Source organism: Pleurodeles waltl, chromosome 1_2 (assembly GCF_031143425.1).
Source record: "Pleurodeles waltl isolate 20211129_DDA chromosome 1_2, aPleWal1.hap1.20221129, whole genome shotgun sequence".
Taxonomy (NCBI): Eukaryota; Metazoa; Chordata; class Amphibia; order Caudata; family Salamandridae; genus Pleurodeles; species Pleurodeles waltl.
Genome location: NC_090437.1, coordinates 115,458,093 through 115,477,890, shown reverse-complemented (window position 1 = coordinate 115,477,890; position 19,798 = coordinate 115,458,093). Strand labels below are relative to the sequence as shown.

General features: G+C 48.1%; 1 protein-coding gene across 1 annotated transcript in view; it reads left to right on the top strand.

Annotated features, from left to right (window-relative positions):
- The first annotated feature begins 991 nt into the window (after positions 1-991).
- Positions 992-19,798, top strand: part of LOC138253600 (uncharacterized) — a 68,428-nt gene continuing 49,621 nt past the window's right edge. Inside the window, exon 1 of the mRNA XM_069205796.1 lies at positions 992-1,439. Within this exon, the coding sequence (XP_069061897.1) occupies positions 992-1,439 (448 nt within the window). The remainder of the gene's footprint in view (positions 1,440-19,798) is intronic.

Genomic DNA, 19,798 nt, shown 5'->3' with positions numbered 1-19,798 from the left:
CCCTGCATTTACAAGGTCTAAGGTGTGGCTTAGACACTGTAGGGGCACAGTGCTCATGCACTGGTGCCCTCACCTATGGTATAGTGCACCCTGCCTTAGGGCTGTAAGGCCTGCTAGAGGGGAGACTTATCTTTACTGCATAGGCAGTGTGAGGTTGGCATGGCACCCTGAGGGGAGTGCCATGTCGACTTACTCGTTTTGTCCTCACCAGCACACACAAGCTGGCAAGCAGTGTGTCTGTGCTGAGTGAGGGGTCCCCAGGGTGGCATAAGATATGCTGCAGCCCTTAGAGACCGTCCCTGGCATCGGGCCCTTGGTACCAGGGGTACCAGTTACAAGGGACAGACCTGGATGCCAGGGTGTGCCAATTGTGTAAACAAAAGTACAGGTTAGGGAAAGACCACTGGTGCTGGGGCCTGGTTAGCAGGCCTCAGCACACTTTCAAATCAAAACATAGCATCAACAAAGGCAAAAAGTCAGGGGGTAACCATGCCAAGGAGGCATTTCCTTACAGGAGAGAACAGAGAAGGAGGAGGAAGAATGGACTACGGAAGAAGAGAAGAACACAGAAGAGGAACACAGAGGAAGAACACAGAAGAAGAGATGAATACAGAAGAAGAACACAGAAGAAGAGTAGAACACAGAGGAAGAATACAGAAGAAGAGAAGAACACAGAAGAAGATCACAGAAGAACAGAAGAACACAGAAGAAGAGAAGAACACAGAGGAAGAACACAGAAGAAGAGAAGAACACAGAAGAAGAACACAGAAGAAGAGTAGAGCACAGAAGAAGAACACAGAAGAAGGGACAACACAGAAGAAGAGAAGAACACAGAAGAAGAGAAGAACACATAGGCAGAGAGGAACACAAAGGAAATGGATTACAGAAAGAGAGGAACACGAAGGGAATGGACTACAGCAGAAGAGAAGAACACGGAGGAATGGGGTGCAGAAGAGGAGAAGAACACAGGAGAAGAGAAGAACATGAAGGAATGGGGTGCAGAAGAGGAGAAGAACACAGGAGAAGAGAAGAACACAAAGAAAATGGGGTGAGGAAGAGGAGAAGAGCGCGAAGAAGATGGGGTGAAGAAGAGGAGCAGAACACGAAGAAGATGGGGCGAAGAAAAGGAGCAGAACACGAAGAAGATGGGGTGAGGAAGAGGAGTAGAACACGAAGAAAATGGGCAGCAGAAGCAGAGAAGAACACAGAAGAAGAGAAGAACACAGGAGAAGAGAAGAACACGAAGGAGATGGGGTGCAGAAGGAGAGAAGAAAGCGGGAGAAGAGAAGAACACGAAGGAAGATGGGCTACAGAAGAAGAGCAGAAAACTGAGGAAAATGGATACCATAGGAAGGGCAGAAAGCAAACGAAAATGGACATAGAGAGGACAGCAGAGGTACGAAGAAAAGTTGGAAGAGAGAGAGTTTCAGAAGACAGAGGTGAGTAACGAGGGGCTGGACGGGGGGAGCGCAGGGAGTACTTACGGTTTGCTGGGAGGTGGCAGGAGCCTGGGCAGGTGGAGCTGCAGCGGCGGAGGAAGCGACCTACCCAAGGGTCAAGGGTCGCTGTCTCTGCCGCGCAGCGGCTGCCATAAGACGGAGGAGGGGGGGGAGTGGTCAGGTGGGGGCGGGAGGCGGGAGGGGGGGCGACGAATGGGAGCAGGTGGGGGCGGGGCTGCACGGGTGGTGGCAGCGGGAAACCAGAGGGCGGGGGGTCAGATAGAAGGGAAAGAAGAGGAGGAAGGGAAAGTGCGAAAAGAAAGAGGCCGAAGAGGAAGATCACAGGGGAAGTAGGCGGAAAATGAGGAGCAGGGCCAGGAGGAGAGCAGAGGAAACCTGAAGAAGAATGGACGAGTGAGAGAACAGAGAAGGAGGAGGAAGAATGGACTACGGAAGAAGAGAAGAACACAGAAGAAGAACACAGAAGAAGAACACAGAAGAAGAGAAGAACACAGAAGAAGAACACAGAAGAAGAGTAGAACACAGAGGAAGAACACAGAATAAGAGAAGAACACAGAAGAAGAACACAGAAGAAGAGAAGAACACAGAAGAAGAACGCAGAAGAAGAGTGTAGGAAAGTACCATCTTGCCTGGCATGTTACCCCCATATTTCACTGTATATATGTTGTTTTAGTTCTATGTGTCAATGGGACCCTGCCAGCCAGGGCCCCAGTGCTCATAAGTGTGCCCTGTATGTGTTACCTGTGTTATAACTAACTGTCTCACTGAGGCTCTGCTAAACAGAACCTCAGTGGTTATGCTCTCTCATTTCTTTCCAAATTGTCACTAACAGGCTAGTGACCAATTTCACCAATTTACATTGGCATACTGGAACACCCTTATAATTCCCTAGTATATGGTACTGAGGTACCCAGGGTATTGCGGTTCCAGCAGATCCCTATGGGATGCAGCATTTCTTTTGCCACCCATAGGGAGCTCTGACAATTCTTACACAGGCCTGCCATTGCAGCCTGAGTGAAATAACGTCCACGTTATTTCACAGCCATTTACCACTGCACTTAAGTAACTTATAAGTCACCTATATGTCTAACCTTTACCTGGTAAACGTTAGGTGCTAAGTTACTTACTGTGTGGGCACCCAGGCACTAGCCAAGGTGCTCCCACATTGTTCAGGGTAAATTCCCCGGACTTTGTGAGTGCGGGGACACCATTACACGCATGCACTATACATATGTCACGACATATGTATAGCGTCACAATGGTAACTCCGAACATGGCCATGTAACATGTCTAAGATCATGGAATTGTCACCCCAATTCCATTCTGGCATTGGGGAGACAATTCCATGATCCCCCGAGTCTCTAGCACAGACTCGGGGACTGCCAAACTACCTTTCCCAGGGTTTCACTGCAGCTGCTGCCAACCCCTCAGACAGGTTTCTGCCCTCCTGGGGTCCAGCCAGGCTTGGCCAGGAAGGCAGAACAAAGGACTTCCTCAGAGAGAGGGTGTTACACCCTCTCCCTTTGGAAAAAGGTGTTAGGGCTGGGGAGGAGTAGTCTCCCCCAGCCTCTGAAAATGCTTTCATGGGCACAGATGGTGCCCATTTCTGCATAAGCCAGTCTACACCGGTTCAGGGATCCCCCAGCCCTGCTCTGGCACGAAACTGGACAAAGGAAAGGGGAGTTACCACTCCCCTGACCTGCACCTCCCCTGGGAGTTGCCCAGAGCTCCTCCAGTGTGCTCCAGACCTCTGCCATCTTGGAAACAGAGGTGCTGCTGGCACACTGGACTGCTCTGAGTGGCTAGTGCCAGCAGGTGACGTCAGAGACTCCTTCTGATAGACTCCTCCAGGTGTTGCTAGCCTATCCTCTCTCCTAAGTAGCCAAACCTCCTTTTCTGGCTATTTAGGGTCTCTGCTTTGGGGAATTCTTTAGATAATGAATGCAAGAGCTCATCAGAGTTCCTCTGCATCTCTCTCTTCACCTTCTGCCAAGGAATCGACCGCTGACTGCTCTGGAAGCCTGCAAAACTGCAACAAAGTAGCAAAGACGACTACTGCGACCTTGTAACACTGATCCGGCCGCATTCTCGACTGTTTTCCCGGTGGTGCATGCTGTTGGGGTAGTCTGCCTCCTCTCTGCACTAGAAGCTCCGAAGAAATCTCCCGTGGGTCGACGGAATCTTCCCCCTGCAACCGCAGGCACCAAAAGACTGCATCACCGGTTCTCTGGGTCTCCTCTCAGCACGACGAGCGAGGTCCCTTGAACTCAGCAACTCTGTCCAAGTGACTCCCACAGTCCAGAGACTCTTCAGTCCAAGTTTGGTGGAGGTAAGTCCTTGCCTCCCCACGCTAGACTGCATTGTTGGGAACCGCGTGATTTGCAGCTGCTCCGGCTCCTGTGTACTCTTCCAGGATTTCATTTGTGCACACCCAAGCCTGGGTCCTCGACACTCTAACCTGCAGTGCACGACCTCTTGAGTTGTCCTCCGGCGTCGTGGGACCTTCCTTTGTGACTTCGGGTGAGCTCCAGTTCACTCCACTTTGTAGTGCTGTAGGAGGCTGGACTGGCTTGTAGTGAGTACCAAGGGGTACTTGCACCTTGCACCAGGCCCAGTTATCCCTTATTAGTGTAGAGGGTGTCTAGCAGCATAGGCTGATAGATAATGGTAGCTTAGCAGAGCAGCTTAGTCTGAACTAGGAGACGAGTTAAGCTCCTACAGTACCACTAGTGTCATATGCACAATATCATAAGAAAACACAATACACAGTTATACTAACAATAAAGGTACTTTATTTTTATGACAATATGCCAAAGTATCTCAGAGTGTACCCTCAGTATGAGGATAGCAAATATACACAAGATATATATACACAATACCAAAATATGCAGTAATAGTATTGGAAAACAGTGCAAACAATGTATAGTTACAATAGGATGCAATGGAGACACATAGGGATAGGGGCAACACAAACCATATACTCCAAAAGTGGAATGCGAACCACGAATGGACTCCAAACCTATGTGACCTTGTAGAGGGTCGCTGGGACTATTAGAAAATAGTAAGGGTTAGAAAAATAGCCCACCCCAAGACCCTGAAAAGTGAGTGCAAAGTGCACTAAAGTTCCCCAAAGGACAAAGAAGTCGTGATAGGGGAATTCTGCAGGAAAGACACAAACCAGCAATGCAACAACGATGGATTTCCAGTTGAGGGTACCTGTGGAACAAGGGGACCAAGTCCAAAAGTCACAAGCAAGTCGGAGATGGGCAGATGCCCAGGAAATGCCAGCTGTGGGTGCAAAGAAGCTGCCACTGGATAGTAGAAGCTTAGGTTTCTGCAGGAACGACAAAGGCTAGAGACTTCCCCTTTGGAGGACGGATCCCCCTTGCTGCGGAGAGTCGTGCAAAAGTGTTTTCCCGCCGAAAGACTGCCAACAAGCCTTGCTAGCTGCAAATCATGCGGTTAGTGTTTTTGGATGCTGCTGTGGCCCAGGAGGGACCAGGATGTCGCCAATTGCGTCAGGGGACAGAGGGGATGTCGAGCACAACAATGAGCCCTCTCAGCAGCAGGCAGCACCCGGAGAAGTGCCAGAAACAGGCACTACAAGGATGCGTGAAACGTGCTCACCCGAAGTCGCACAAAGGAGTCCCACGTCGCCGGAGACCAACTTAGAAAGTCGTGCAATGCAGGTTAGAGTGCCGTGTACCCAGGCTGGACTGTGCACAAAGGATTTCCGCCGGAAGTGCACGGAGGCCGGAGTAGCTGCAAAAGTCGCAGTTCCCAGCAATGCAGTCTGGCGTGGGGAGGCAAGGACTTACCTTGACCAAATTTGGACTGAAGAGTCACTGGACTGTGGGAGTCACTTGGACAGAGTTGCTGGATTCAAGGGACCTCGCTCGTCATGCTGAGAGGAGACCCAGGGGACCGGTGATGCAGTTCTTTGGTGCCTGCGGTTGCAGGGGGACGATTCCGTCGACCCACGGGAGATTTCTTCGGAGCTTCTAGTGCAGAGAGGAGGCAGACTACCCCCACAGCATGCACCACCTGGAAAACAGTTGAGAAGGCGGCAGGATCAGCGTTACAGAGTTGCAGTAGTCGTCTTTGCTACTTTGTTGCATTTTTGCAGGCTTCCAGCGCGGTCAGCAGTCGATTCCTTGGCAGAAGGTGAAGAGAGAGATGCAGAGGAACTCGGATGAGCTCTTGCATTCGTTATCTAAGGAATCCCAAGAGACAGAGACCCTAAATAACCAGAAAAGAGGGTTTGGCTACCTAGGAGAGAGGATAGGCTAGCAACACCTGAAGGAGCCTATCAGCAGGAGTCTCTGACGTCACCTGATGGCACTGGCCACTCAGAGCAGTCCAGTGTGCCAGCAGCACCTCTGTTTCCAAGATGGCAGAGGTCTGGAGCACACTGGAGGAGCTCTGCGCACCTCCCAGGGGAGGTACAGGTCAGGGGAGTGGTCACTCCCCTTTCCTTTGTCCAGTTTCGCGCCAGAGCAGGGCTAAGGGGTCCCTGAACCGGTGTAGACTGGCTTATGCTTTCATGGGCACCATGTGTGCCCATGAAAGCATTTCCAGAGGCTGGGGGAGGCTACTCCTCCCCAGCCTTCACACCATTTTCCAAATGGAGAGGGTGTAACACCCTCTCTCAGAGAAAGTCCTTTGTTCTGCCATCCTGGGCCAGGCCTGGCTGGACCCCAGGAGGGCAGAAGCCTGTCTGAGGGGTTGGCAGCAGCAGCAGCTGCAGTGAAACCCCAGGAAAGGCAGGGCAGTACCAGGGTCTGTGCTACAGACCACTGGGATCATGGGATTGTGCCAACTATGCCAGGATGGCATAGAGGGGGCAATTCCATGATCATAGACATGTTACATGGCCATATTCGGAGTTACCATTGTGAAGCTACATACAGGTAGTGACCTATATGTAGTGCAACCGTGTAATGGTATCCCCGCACTCACAAAGTCCGGGGAATTGGCCCTGAACAATGTGGGGGCACCTTGGCTAGTGCCAGGGTGCCCTCACACTAAGTAACTTTGCACCTAACCTTTACCAGATAAAGGTTAGACATATAGGTGACTTATAAGTTACTTAAGTGCAGTGAAAAATGGCTGTGAAATAACATGGACGTTATTTCACTCAGGCTGCAGTGGCAGGCCTGTGTAAGAATTGTCAGAGCTCCCTATGGGTGGCAAAAGAAATGCTGCAGCCCATAGGGATCTCCTGGAACCTCAATACCCTGGGTACCTCAGTACCATATACTAGGGAATTATAATGGTGTTCCAGTAAGCCAATGTAAATTGGTAAAATTGGTCACTAGCCTGTTAGTGACAATTTGAAAGAAATGAGAGAGCATAACCACTGAGGTTCTGGTTAGCAGAGCCTCAGTGAGACAGTTAGGCACCACACAGGGAACACATACATATAGGCCACAAACTTATGAGCACTGGGGTCCTGACTAGCAGGGTCCCAGTGACACATAACAAACATACTGAAAACATAGGGTTTTCACTATGAGCACTGGGCCCTGGCTAGCAGGATCCCAGTGAGACAGTGAAAACACCCTGACATACACTCACAAACAGGCCAAAAGTGGGGGTAACAAGGCTAGAAAGAGGCTACTTTCTCACACAACCCCCCCCAAAACGAAGGACAATAAGGCTAACCTTGGCCAGTTGAGACTTTATTGTCTAAGTGGTGATAAGTAGAGAGTAGCTCTGCAATAGACTGGTTACTCCCTTTATCATCCACTATATGGTTACTTCCCTGTGGGGATGTAAACCACCCTGTTTGAAGTTTTTTAGCTAAGCAACAATGTGAAGATGTATTTTCAGAGTTTCTATCAGTAAGTATTAGTTTAGAGCAGTGGGAATTGTCCACTGAACCTATTTGTAGTGATGGAAATGCCAGACAGGGATGCTGTCTCAATAAAGCCATAGCTGGGCAAACACTTTGTCCATATGGCTGGAAGAGAGAACAGGGATACTGTTTCTCTTGAGTTGGAGCAGGGCAGGGATGCTGTCCTATGAGCTCCACACTAGGGCAGGGATGCTGTCCTAAGTGTTGTGAGGTAGTGCAGGGTTTCTGCACACAAGTTTCTCTGGGAGGGTTGGAGGGATGCTCCATGTTAACTAAAATTGTGCTCTTTTTCTCACCAATGTTAGTTATCCCACAGAGATGTACTTCTACCTCAGGGAGTACAGTTTTGCCAACTGATGATTCCCTTGGAACAGGTGCCACCCCAGGAGAGGTTTCTCCCACCACAGGAATGGTATCCTGAATGGTAGGGTGGTTAGGGGATACTGTGATACCCTTTTTACCTGTTGATGGAGAGGGATCTTGAGTTTTCAGGCCTTCTCTCCTTTGCTTTTTCATTTCAGTAGAAATGAGAGGGAACAATTCCTCTGGGATGCCCAGCATGGCTGCTTGGGCATAAAACTCTATCTCAGCCCAACCTGAGGCCTCTAGGTCATTACCTAAGAGACAGTCTACAGGTAAGCTAGGTGATACCACCACCTGCTTAGGGCCAGTAACTCCACCCCAACTAAACTGAATTATAGCTAAGGGAAGAAACTTAGTGGAGTTATGGACATCAATAATTTTATACTGTTGTCCAATGATGTGTTGTTCAGGAGCCACTAGGTTTTCAGTCACCAAAGTGATACTGGCACCTGTGTCCCTGTAGGCCAAGGCCTCAACACCATTTATTGAAACTGTCTGCCTTCTTTCCCAATTCTTGGGGAGAGGTCAGATCAGAGTCCACCAAGTACTGGTGCAACAAATCAGACACACAATTATTAAGAATATGCTCTCTCAGGATCAAGTTATACAGGCTGTCATAATCAGTAAATTTACTGCCATGTAACCACCCCTCCAAGGCCTTCACTGAATGGTCAATGAAATCCACCCAGTCTTGTGAAGACTCCTTTTTGGTCTCTCTGAACTTTATCCTGTATTGTTCAGTGGTTAAGCCATAACCATCCAGGAGTGCATTCTTAAGAACTTTGTAATCATTGGCTTCACTTTCTTTCACAGTAAGGAGCCTATCCCTACCTTTTCCACTAAATGATAGCCGTAGGATAGCAGCCCACTGCCTTTGAGGGACATCCTGTACAGCACAGGCCCTCTCAAGTGCAGCAAACCACTTGTTAATGTCATCCCCCTCCTTATAAGGGGGAACTATCTTGTGCAGATTCCTGGAATCATGCTCTTTTGCAGGATGACTATGGGGAATACTGCTGCTGCCACCATGGGTTTCTAAACCCAATTTCTGTCTCTCCTTCTCTATTTCTAAAGTCTGTCTCTCCAAATCCAGCTGTTGCTTCTTGAGCTTCAGTCTGGTTTGTTCCACTCTCAATCTATTGAGCTCCCTTTCTAACAATCTGTCATCAGGGTGGGTGGGAGGGACATGTCTTGAAACAGAAGTATAATGAGAATGGACAGAAGGAGACCTGTCCCTTACAGAGGGCACCCTAACAGCTTGGTTAACAGAAACATCACTTCTACTGTGGTGAGAATGAATGCTCTTGCTATGATGTGAGACAACACTATCTGTATGGTGTGACTCTACATCAGTACCAACTATGCAAGACTGTCTAGTAATGGGCAGGCTCTGAAGTTTCTTTCCTGAATCTTTTCCTAGGGGTGTCCCTGGATCAGATTGGGAACCATTAGCTACTTTTTCAACAGATGGGGCCCTTTTGGCCTTATCTTGTTCTCTAAGCATGTTAAGCAATAATTCCAAGGAAGGATTCTTCCCTACACTCAAACCTCTTTCTATACAGAGACTCCTTGCTCCTTTCCAGCTAAGGTGGTCATATGCAAGTTTGGACAGATCAACATTTTGGCCTGTGCCAGACATTTTTAGAAAGAGTTTAAGTGACAGAAAAAGTGAGAAAAAGTTTTTAGAACTTTTAGAAAGACAGAAAAAAAAACTTTTAAAACTTTTTAGAACTTTTTGAAAGTTTAGAAGTACTTTTCAGCAATTAGAAAAGAGTGAAAAGAGGAAATGCAAAACTTTTAAGTTATGTGTACACACACTGAACTTGTTTTGTATATTTTTCTCTTATGAAAAGTACAATGACAAGAGTGGTAAGTAGTCTCAAAGCACTTATCCCACCGCTGCACAACCAATGTAGGAGGCTGGACTGGCTTGTAGTGAGTACCAAGGGGTACTTGCACCTTGCACCAGGCCCAGTTATCCCTTATTAGTGTATAGGGTGTCTAGCAGCATAGGCTGATAGATAATGGTAGCTTAGCAGAGCAGCTTAGGCTGAACTAGGAGACGAGTGAAGCTCCTACAGTACCACTTAGTGTCATATGCACAATATCATAAGAAAACACAATACACAGTTATACTAAAAATAAAGGTAATTTATTTTTATGACAATATGCCAAAGTATCTCAGAGTGTACCCTCAGTATGAGGATAGCAAATATACACAAGATATATGTACACAATACCAAAATATGCAGTCATAGTATTAGAAAACAGTGCAAACAATGTATAGTTACAATAGGATACAATGGAGACACATAGGGATGGGGCAACACAAACCATGTACTCCAAAAGTGGAATGCGAACCACGAATGGACCCCAAACCTATGTGACCTTGTAGAGGGTCGCTGGGACTATTAGAAAATAGTGAGGGTTAGAAAAATAGCCCACCCCAAGACCCTGAAAAGTGAGTGCAAAGTGCACTAAAGTTCCCCAAAGGACAAAGAAGTCGTGATAGGGGAATAAGGCAGGAAAGACACAAACCAGCAATGCAACAAAGATGGATTTCCAGTCGAGGGTACCTGTGGAACAAGGGGACCAAGTCCAAAAGTCACAAGCAAGTCGGAGATGGGCAGATGCCCAGAAAATGCCAGCTGTGGGTGCAAAGAAGCTGCCATGGGATAGTAGAAGCTTAGGTTTCTGCAGGAACGACAAGTGCTAGAGACTTTCCCTTTGGAGGAAGGATCCCACACGCCATGGAGAGTAGTGCAGAAGTGTTTTCCCGCCGAAAGACTGCCAACAAGCCTTGCTAGCTGCAAATTGTGCGGTTAGTGTTTTTGGATGCTGCTGTGGCTCAGGAGGGACCAGGATGTCGCCAATTGCATCAGGGGACAGAGGGGACGTCGAGCAAGAAAAGGAGCCCTCTCAGCAGCAGGCAGCACCCAGAGAAGTGCCAGAAACAGGCACTACGAGGATGTGTGAAACGGTGCTCACCCGAAGTCGCACAAAGGAGTCCCACGTCGCCGGAGACCAACTTAGAAAGTCGTGCAATGCAGGTTAGAGTGCCATGGACCCAGGCTGGACTGTGCACAAAGGATTTCCGCCGGAAATGCACGGAGGCCGGAGTAGCTGCAAAAGTCGCAGTTCCAAGCAATGCAGTCTGGCGTGGGGAAGCTAGGACTTACCTCGACCAAACTTGGACTGAAGAGTCACTGGACTGTGGGAGTGACTTGGACAGAGTTGCTGGATTTAAGGGACCTCGCTCGTCGTGCTCAGAGGAGACCCAGGGGACCGGTGATGCAGTTCTTTGGTGCCTGCGGTTGCAGGGGGGCGATTCCATCGACCCACGGGAGATTTCTTCTGAGCTTCTAGTGCAGAGAGGAGGCAGACTACCCCCACAGCATGCACCACCAGGAAAACAGCTGAGAAGGCGGCAGGATCAGCGTTACAGAGTTGCAGTAGTCGTCTTTGCTACTTTGTTGCAGTTTTGCAGGCTTCCGGCGCGGTCAGCAGTCGATTCCTTGGCAGAAGGTGAAGAGAGAGATGCAGAGGAACTCGGATGAGCTCTTGCATTCGTTATCTAAGGAATCCCAAGAGACAGAGACCCTAAATAGCCAGAAAAGAGAGTTTGGCTACCTAGGAGAGAGGATAGGCTAGCAACACCTGAAGGAGCCTATCAGCAGGAGTCTCTGACGTCACCTGATGGCACTGGCCACTCAGAGCAGTCCAGTGTGCCAGCAGCACCTCTGTTTCCAAGATGGCAGAGGTCTGGAGCACACTGGAGGAGCTCTGGGCACCTCCCAGGGGAGGTACAGGTCAGGGGAGTGGTCACTCCCCTTTCCTTTGTCCAGTTTCGCGCCAGAGCAGGGCTAAGGGGTCCCTGAACCGGTGTAGACTGGCTTATGCTTTCATGGGCACCATGTGTGCCCATGAAAGCATTTCCAGAGGCTGGGGGAGGCTACTCCTCCCCTGCCTTCACACCATTTTCCAAAGGGAGAGGGTGTAACACCCTCTCTCAGAGGAAGTCCTTTGTTCTGCCATCCTGGGCCAGGCCTGGCTGGACCCCAGGAGGGCAGAAGCCTGTCTGAGGGCTTGGTAGCAGCAGCAGCTGCAGTGAAACCCCAGGAAAGGCAGTTTGGCAGTACCAGGGTCTGTGCTACAGACCACTGGGATCATGGAATTGTGCCAACTATGCCAGGATGGCATAGAGGGGGCAATTCCATGATCATAGACATGTTACATGGCCATATTCGGAGTTACCATTGTGAAGCTACATATAGGTAGTGACCTATATGTAGTGCACGTGTGTAATGGTGTCTCCGCACTCACAAAGTCTGGGGAATTGGCCCTGAACAATGTGGGGGCACCTTGGCTAGTGCCAGGGTGCCCTCACACTAAGTAACTTTGCACCTAACCTTTACCAGGTAAAGGTTAGACATATAGGTGACTTACAAGTTACTTAAGTGTAGTGAAAAATGGCTGTGAAATAACGTGGACGTTATTTCACTCAGGCTGCAGTGACAGGCCTGTGTAAGAATTGTCAGAGCTCCCTATGGGTGGCAAAAGAAATGCTGCAGCCCATAGGGATCTCCTGGAACCCCAATACCCTGGGTACCTCAGTACCATATACTAGGGAATTATAAGGGTGTTCCAGTAAGCCAATGTAAATTGGTAAAATTGGTCACTAGCCTGTTAGTGACAATTTGAAAGAAATGAGAGAGCATAACCACTGAGGTTCTGGTTAGCAGAGCCTCAGTGAGACAGTTAGGCACCACACAGGGAACACATACATATAGGCCACAAACTTATGAGCACTGGGGTCCTGACTAGCAGGGTCCCAGTGACACATAACAAACATACTGAAAACATAGGGTTTTCACTATGAGCACTGGGCCCTGGCTAGCAGGATCCCAGTGAGACAGTGAAAACACCCTGACATACACTCACAAACAGGCCAAAAGTGGGGGTAACAAGGCTAGAAAGAGGCTACTTTCTCACACAACCCCCCCCAAAACGAAGGACAATAAGGCTAACCTTGGCCAGTTGAGACTTTATTGTCTAAGTGGTGATAAGTAGAGAGTAGCTCTGCAATAGACTGGTTACTCCCTTTATCATCCACTATATGGTTACTTCCCTGTGGGGATGTAAACCACCCTGTTTGAAGTTTTTTAGCTAAGCAACAATGTGAAGATGTATTTTCAGAGTTTCTATCAGTAAGTATTAGTTTAGAGCAGTGGGAATTGTCCACTGAACCTATTTGTAGTGATGGAAATGCCAGACAGGGATGCTGTCTCAATAAAGCCATAGCTGGGCAAACACTTTGTCCATATGGCTGGAAGAGAGAACAGGGATACTGTTTCTCTTGAGTTGGAGCAGGGCAGGGATGCTGTCCTATGAGCTCCACACTAGGGCAGGGATGCTGTCCTAAGTGTTGTGAGGTAGTGCAGGGTTTCTGCACACAAGTTTCTCTGGGAGGGTTGGAGGGATGCTCCATGTTAACTAAAATTGTGCTCTTTTTCTCACCAATGTTAGTTATCCCACAGAGATGTACTTCTACCTCAGGGAGTACAGTTTTGCCAACTGATGATTCCCTTGGAACAGGTGCCACCCCAGGAGAGGTTTCTCCCACCACAGGAATGGTATCCTGAATGGTAGGGTGGTTAGGGGATACTGTGATACCCTTTTTACCTGTTGATGGAGAGGGATCCTGAGTTTTCAGGCCTTCTCTCCTTTGCTTTTTCATTTCAGTAGAAATGAGAGGGAACAATTCCTCTGGGATGCCCAGCATGGCTGCTTGGGCATAAAACTCTATCTCAGCCCAACCTGAGGCCTCTAGGTCATTACCTAAGAGACAGTCTACAGGTAAGCTAGGTGATACCACCACCTGCTTAGGGCCAGTAACTCCACCCCAACTAAACTGAATTATAGCTAAGGGAAGAAACTTAGTGGAGTTATGGACATCAATAATTTTATACTGTTGTCCAATGATGTGTTGTTCAGGAGCCACTAGGTTTTCAGTCACCAAAGTGATACTGGCACCTGTGTCCCTGTAGGCCAAGGCCTCAACACCATTTATTGAAACTGTCTGCCTTCTTTCCCAATTCTTGGGGAGAGGTCAGATCAGAGTCCACCAAGTACTGGTGCAACAAATCAGACACACAATTATTAAGAATATGCTCTCTCAGGATCAAGTTATACAGGCTGTCATAATCAGTAAATTTACTGCCATGTAACCACCCCTCCAAGGCCTTCACTGAATGGTCAATGAAATCCACCCAGTCTTGTGAAGACTCCTTTTTGGTCTCTCTGAACTTTATCCTGTATTGTTCAGTGGTTAAGCCATAACCATCCAGGAGTGCATTCTTAAGAACTTTGTAATCATTGGCTTCACTTTCTTTCACAGTAAGGAGCCTATCCCTACCTTTTCCACTAAATGATAGCCATAGGATAGCAGCCCACTGCCTTTGAGGGACATCCTGTACAGCACAGGCCCTCTCAAGTGCAGCAAACCACTTGTTAATGTCATCCCCCTCCTTATAAGGGGGAACTATCTTGTGCAGATTCCTGGAATCATGCTCTTTTGCAGGATGACTATGGGGAATACTGCTGCTGTCACCATGGGTTTCTAAACCCAATTTCTGTCTCTCCTTCTCTACTTCTAAAGTCTGTCTCTCCAAATCCAGCTGTTGCTTCTTGAGCTTCAGTCTGGTTTGTTCCACTCTCAATCTATTGAGCTCCCTTTCTAACAATCTGTCATCAGGGTGGGTGGGAGGGACATGTCTTGAAACAGAAGTATAATGAGAATGGACAGAAGGAGACCTGTCCCTTACAGAGGGCACCCTAACAGCTTGGTTAACAGAAACATCACTTCTACTGTGGTGAGAATGAATGCTCTTGCTATGATGTGAGACAACACTATCTGTATGGTGTGACTCTACATCAGTACCAACTATGCAAGACTGTCTAGTAATGGGCAGGCTCTGAAGTTTCTTTCCTGAATCTTTTCCTAGGGGTGTCCCTGGATCAGATTGGGAACCATTAGCTACTTTTTCAACAGATGGGGCCCTTTTGGCCTTATCTTGTTCTCTAAGCATGTTAAGCAATAATTCCAAGGAAGGATTCTTCCCTACACTCAAACCTCTTTCTATACAGAGACTCCTTGCTCCTTTCCAGCTAAGGTGGTCATATGCAAGTTTGGACAGATCAACATTTTGGCCTGTGCCAGACATTTTTAGAAAGAGTTTAAGTGACAGAAAAAGTGAGAAAAAGTTTTTAGAACTTTTAGAAAGACAGAAAAAAAAACTTTTAAAACTTTTTAGAACTTTTTGAAAGTTTAGAAGTACTTTTCAGCAATTAGAAAAGAGTGAAAAGAGGAAATGCAAAACTTTTAAGTTATGTGTACACACACTGAACTTGTTTTGTATATTTTTCTCTTATGAAAAGTACAATGACAAGAGTGGTAAGTAGTCTCAAAGCACTTATCCCACCGCTGCACAACCAATGTAGGAGGCTGGACTGGCTTGTAGTGAGTACCAAGGGGTACTTGCACCTTGCACCAGGCCCAGTTATCCCTTATTAGTGTATAGGGTGTCTAGCAGCATAGGCTGATAGATAATGGTAGCTTAGCAGAGCAGCTTAGGCTGAACTAGGAGACGAGTGAAGCTCCTACAGTACCACTTAGTGTCATATGCACAATATCATAAGAAAACACAATACACAGTTATACTAAAAATAAAGGTAGTTTATTTTTATGACAATATGCCAAAGTATCTCAGAGTGTACCCTCAGTATGAGGATAGCAAATATACACAAGATATATGTACACAATACCAAAATATGCAGTCATAGTATTAGAAAACAGTGCAAACAATGTATAGTTACAATAGGATACAATGGAGACACATAGGGATGGGGCAACACAAACCATGTACTCCAAAAGTGGAATGCGAACCACGAATGGACCCCAAACCTATGTGACCTTGTAGAGGGTCGCTGGGACTATTAGAAAATAGTAAGGGTTAGAAAAATAGCCCACCCCAAGACCCTGAAAAGTGAGTGCAAAGTGCACTAAAGTTCCCCAAAGGACAAAGAAGTCGTGATAGGGGAATAAGGCAGGAAAGACACAAACCAGCAATGCAACAAAGATGGATTTCCAGTCGAGGGTACCTGTGGAACAAGGGGACCAAGTCCAAAAGTCACAAGCAAGTCGGAGATGGGCAGATGCCCAGAAAATGCCAGCTGTGGGTGCAAAGAAGCTGCCACTGGATAGTAGAAGCTTAGGTTTCTGCAGGAACGACAAGGGCTAGAGACTTTCCCTTTGGAGGAAGGATCCCTCACGCCATGGAGAGTTGTGCAGAAGTATTTTCCCGCCGAGAGACCACCAACAAGCCTTGCTAGCTGCAAATTGTGCGGTTAGTGTTTTTGGATGCTGCTGTGGCCCAGGAGGGACCAGGATGTCGCCAATTGCATCAGGGGACAGAGGGGACGTCGAGCAAGACAAGGAGCCCTCTCAGCAGCAGGCAGCACCCAGAGAAGTGCCAGAAACAGGCACTACGAGGATGTGTGAAACGGTGCTCACCCGAAGTCGCACAAAGGAGTCCCACGTCGCCGGAGACCAACTTAGAAAGTCGTGCAATGCAGGTTAGAGTGCCGTGGACCCAGGCTGGACTGTGCACAAAGGATTTCCGCCGGAAATGCACGGAGGCCGGAGTAGCTGCAAAAGTCGCAGTTCCCAGCAATGCAGTCTGGCGTGGGGAGGCTAGGACTTACCTCGACCAAACTTGAACTGAAGAGTCACTGGACTGTGGGAGTCACTTGGACAGAGTTGCTGGATTTAAGGGACCTCGCTCGTCGTGCTGAGAGGAGACCCAGGGGACCGGTGATGCAGTTCTTTGGTGCCTGCGGTTGCAGGGGGGCGATTCCATCGACCCACGGGAGATTTCTTCTGAGCTTCTAGTGCAGAGAGGAGGCAGACTACCCCCACAGCATGCACCACCAGGAAAACAGCCGAGAAGGCGGCAGGATCAGCGTTACAGAGTTGCAGTAGTCGTCTTTGCTACTTTGTTGCAGTTTTGCAGGCTTCCGGCACGGTCAGCAGTCGATTCCTTGGCAGAAGGTGAAGAGAGAGATGCAGAGGAACTCGGATGAGCTCTTGCATTCGTTATCTAAGCAATCCCAAGAGACAGAGACCCTAAATAGCCAGAAAAGAGGGTTTGGCTACCTAGGAGAGAGGATAGGCTAGCAACACCTGAAGGAGCCTATCAGCAGGAGTCTCTGACGTCACCTGATGGCACTGGCCACTCAGAGCAGTCCAGTGTGCCAGCAGCACCTCTGTTTCCAAGATGGCAGAGGTCTGGAGCACACTGGAGGAGCTCTGGGCACCTCCCAGGGGAGGTACAGGTCAGGGGAGTGGTCACTCCCCTTTCCTTTGTCCAGTTTCGCGCCAGAGCAGGGCTAAGGGGTCCCTGAACCGGTGTAGACTGGCTTACGCTTTCATGTGCACCATGTGTGCCCATGAAAGCATTTCCAGAGGCTGTGGGAGGCTACTCCTCCCCTGCCTTCACACCATTTTCCAAATGGAGAGGGTGTAACACCCTCTCTCAGAGGAAGTCCTTTGTTCTGCCATCCTGGGCCTGGCCTGGCTGGACCCCAGGAGGGCAGAAGCCTGTCTGAGGGCTTGGTAGCAGCAGCAGCTGCAGTGAAACCCCAGGAAAGGCAGTTTGGCAGTACCAGGGTCTGTGCTACAGACCACTGGGATCATGGAATTGTGCCAACTATGCCAGGATGGCATAGAGGGGGCAATTCCATGATCATAGACATGTTACATGGCCATATTCGGAGTTACCATTGTGAAGCTACATATAGTTAGTGACCTATATGTAGTGCACGCGTGTAATGGTGTCTCCGCACTCACAAAGTCAGGGGAATTGGCCCTGAACAATGTGGGGGCACCTTGGCTAGTGCCAGGGTGCCCTCACACTAATTAACTTTGCACCTAACCTTTACCAGGTAAAGGTTAGACGTATAGGTGACTTACAAGTTACTTAAGTGTAGTGAAAAATGGCTGTGAAATAACGTGGACGTTATTTCACTCAGGCTGCAGTGGCAGGCCTGTGTAAGAATTGTCAGAGCTCCCTATGGATGGCAAAAGAAATGCTGCAGCCCATAGGGATCTCCTGGAACCCCAATACCCTGGGTACCTCAGTACCATATACTAGGGAATTATAAGGGTGTTCCAGTAAGCCAATGTAAATTGGTAAAATTGGTCACTAGCCTGTTAGTGACAATTTGAAAGAAATGAGAGAGCATAACCACTGAGGTTCTGGTTAGCAGAGCCTCAGTGAGACAGTTAGGCACCACACAGGGAACACATACATATAGGCCACAAACTTATGAGCACTGGGGTCCTGACTAGCAGGGTCCCAGTGACACATAACAAACATACTGAAAACATAGGGTTTTCACTATGAGCACTGAGCCCTGGCTAGCAGGATCCCAGTGAGACAGTGAAAACACCCTGACATACACTCACAAACAGGCCAAAAGTGGGGGTAACAAGGCTAGAAAGAGGCTACTTTCTCACACAACCCCCCCCAAAACGAAGGACAATAAGGCTAACCTTGGCCAGTTGAGACTTTATTGTCTAAGTGGTGATAAGTAGAGAGTAGCTCTGCAATAGACTGGTTACTCCCTTTATCATCCACTATATGGTTACTTCCCTGTGGGGATGTAAACCACCCTGTTTGAAGTTTTTTAGCTAAGCAACAATGTGAAGATGTATTTTCAGAGTTTCTATCAGTAAGTATTAGTTTAGAGCAGTGGGAATTGTCCACTGAACCTATTTGTAGTGATGGAAATGCCAGACAGGGATGCTGTCTCAATAAAGCCATAGCTGGGCAAACACTTTGTCCATATGGCTGGAAGAGAGAACAGGGATACTGTTTCTCTTGAGTTGGAGCAGGGCAGGGATGCTGTCCTATGAGCTCCACACTAGGGCAGGGATGCTGTCCTAAGTGTTGTGAGGTAGTGCAGGGTTTCTGCACACAAGTTTCTCTGGGAGGGTTGGAGGGATGCTCCATGTTAACTAAAATTGTGCTCTTTTTCTCACCAATGTTAGTTATCCCACAGAGATGTACTTCTACCTCAGGGAGTACAGTTTTGCCAACTGATGATTCCCTTGGAACAGGTGCCACCCCAGGAGAGGTTTCTCCCACCACAGGAATGGTATCCTGAATGGTAGGGTGGTTAGGGGATACTGTGATACCCTTTTTACCTGTTGATGGAGAGGGATCCTGAGTTTTCAGGCCTTCTCTCCTTTGCTTTTTCATTTCAGTAGAAATGAGAGGGAACAATTCCTCTGGGATGCCCAGCATGGCTGCTTGGGCATAAAACTCTATCTCAGCCCAACCTGAGGCCTCTAGGTCATTACCTAAGAGACAGTCTACAGGTAATCTAGGTGATACCACCACCTGCTTAGGGCCAGTAACTCCACCCCAACTAAACTGAATTATAGCTAAGGGAAGAAACTTAGTGGAGTTATGGACATCAATAATTTTATACTGTTGTCCAATGATGTGTTGTTCAGGAGCCACTAGGTTTTCAGTCACCAAAGTGATACTGGCACCTGTGTCCCTGTAGGCCAAGGCCTCAACACCATTTATTGAAACTGTCTGCCTTCTTTCCCAATTCTTGGGGAGAGGTCAGATCAGAGTCCACCAAGTACTGGTGCAACAAATCAGACACACAATTATTAAGAATATGCTCTCTCAGGATCAAGTTATACAGGCTGTCATAATCAGTAAATTTACTGCCATGTAACCACCCCTCCAAGGCCTTCACTGAATGGTCAATGAAATCCACCCAGTCTTGTGAAGACTCCTTTTTGGTCTCTCTGAACTTTATCCTGTATTGTTCAGTGGTTAAGCCATAACCATCCAGGAGTGCATTCTTAAGAACTTTGTAATCATTGGCTTCACTTTCTTTCACAGTAAGGAGCCTATCCCTACCTTTTCCACTAAATGATAGCCATAGGATAGCAGCCCACTGCCTTTGAGGGACATCCTGTACAGCACAGGCCCTCTCAAGTGCAGCAAACCACTTGTTAATGTCATCCCCCTCCTTATAA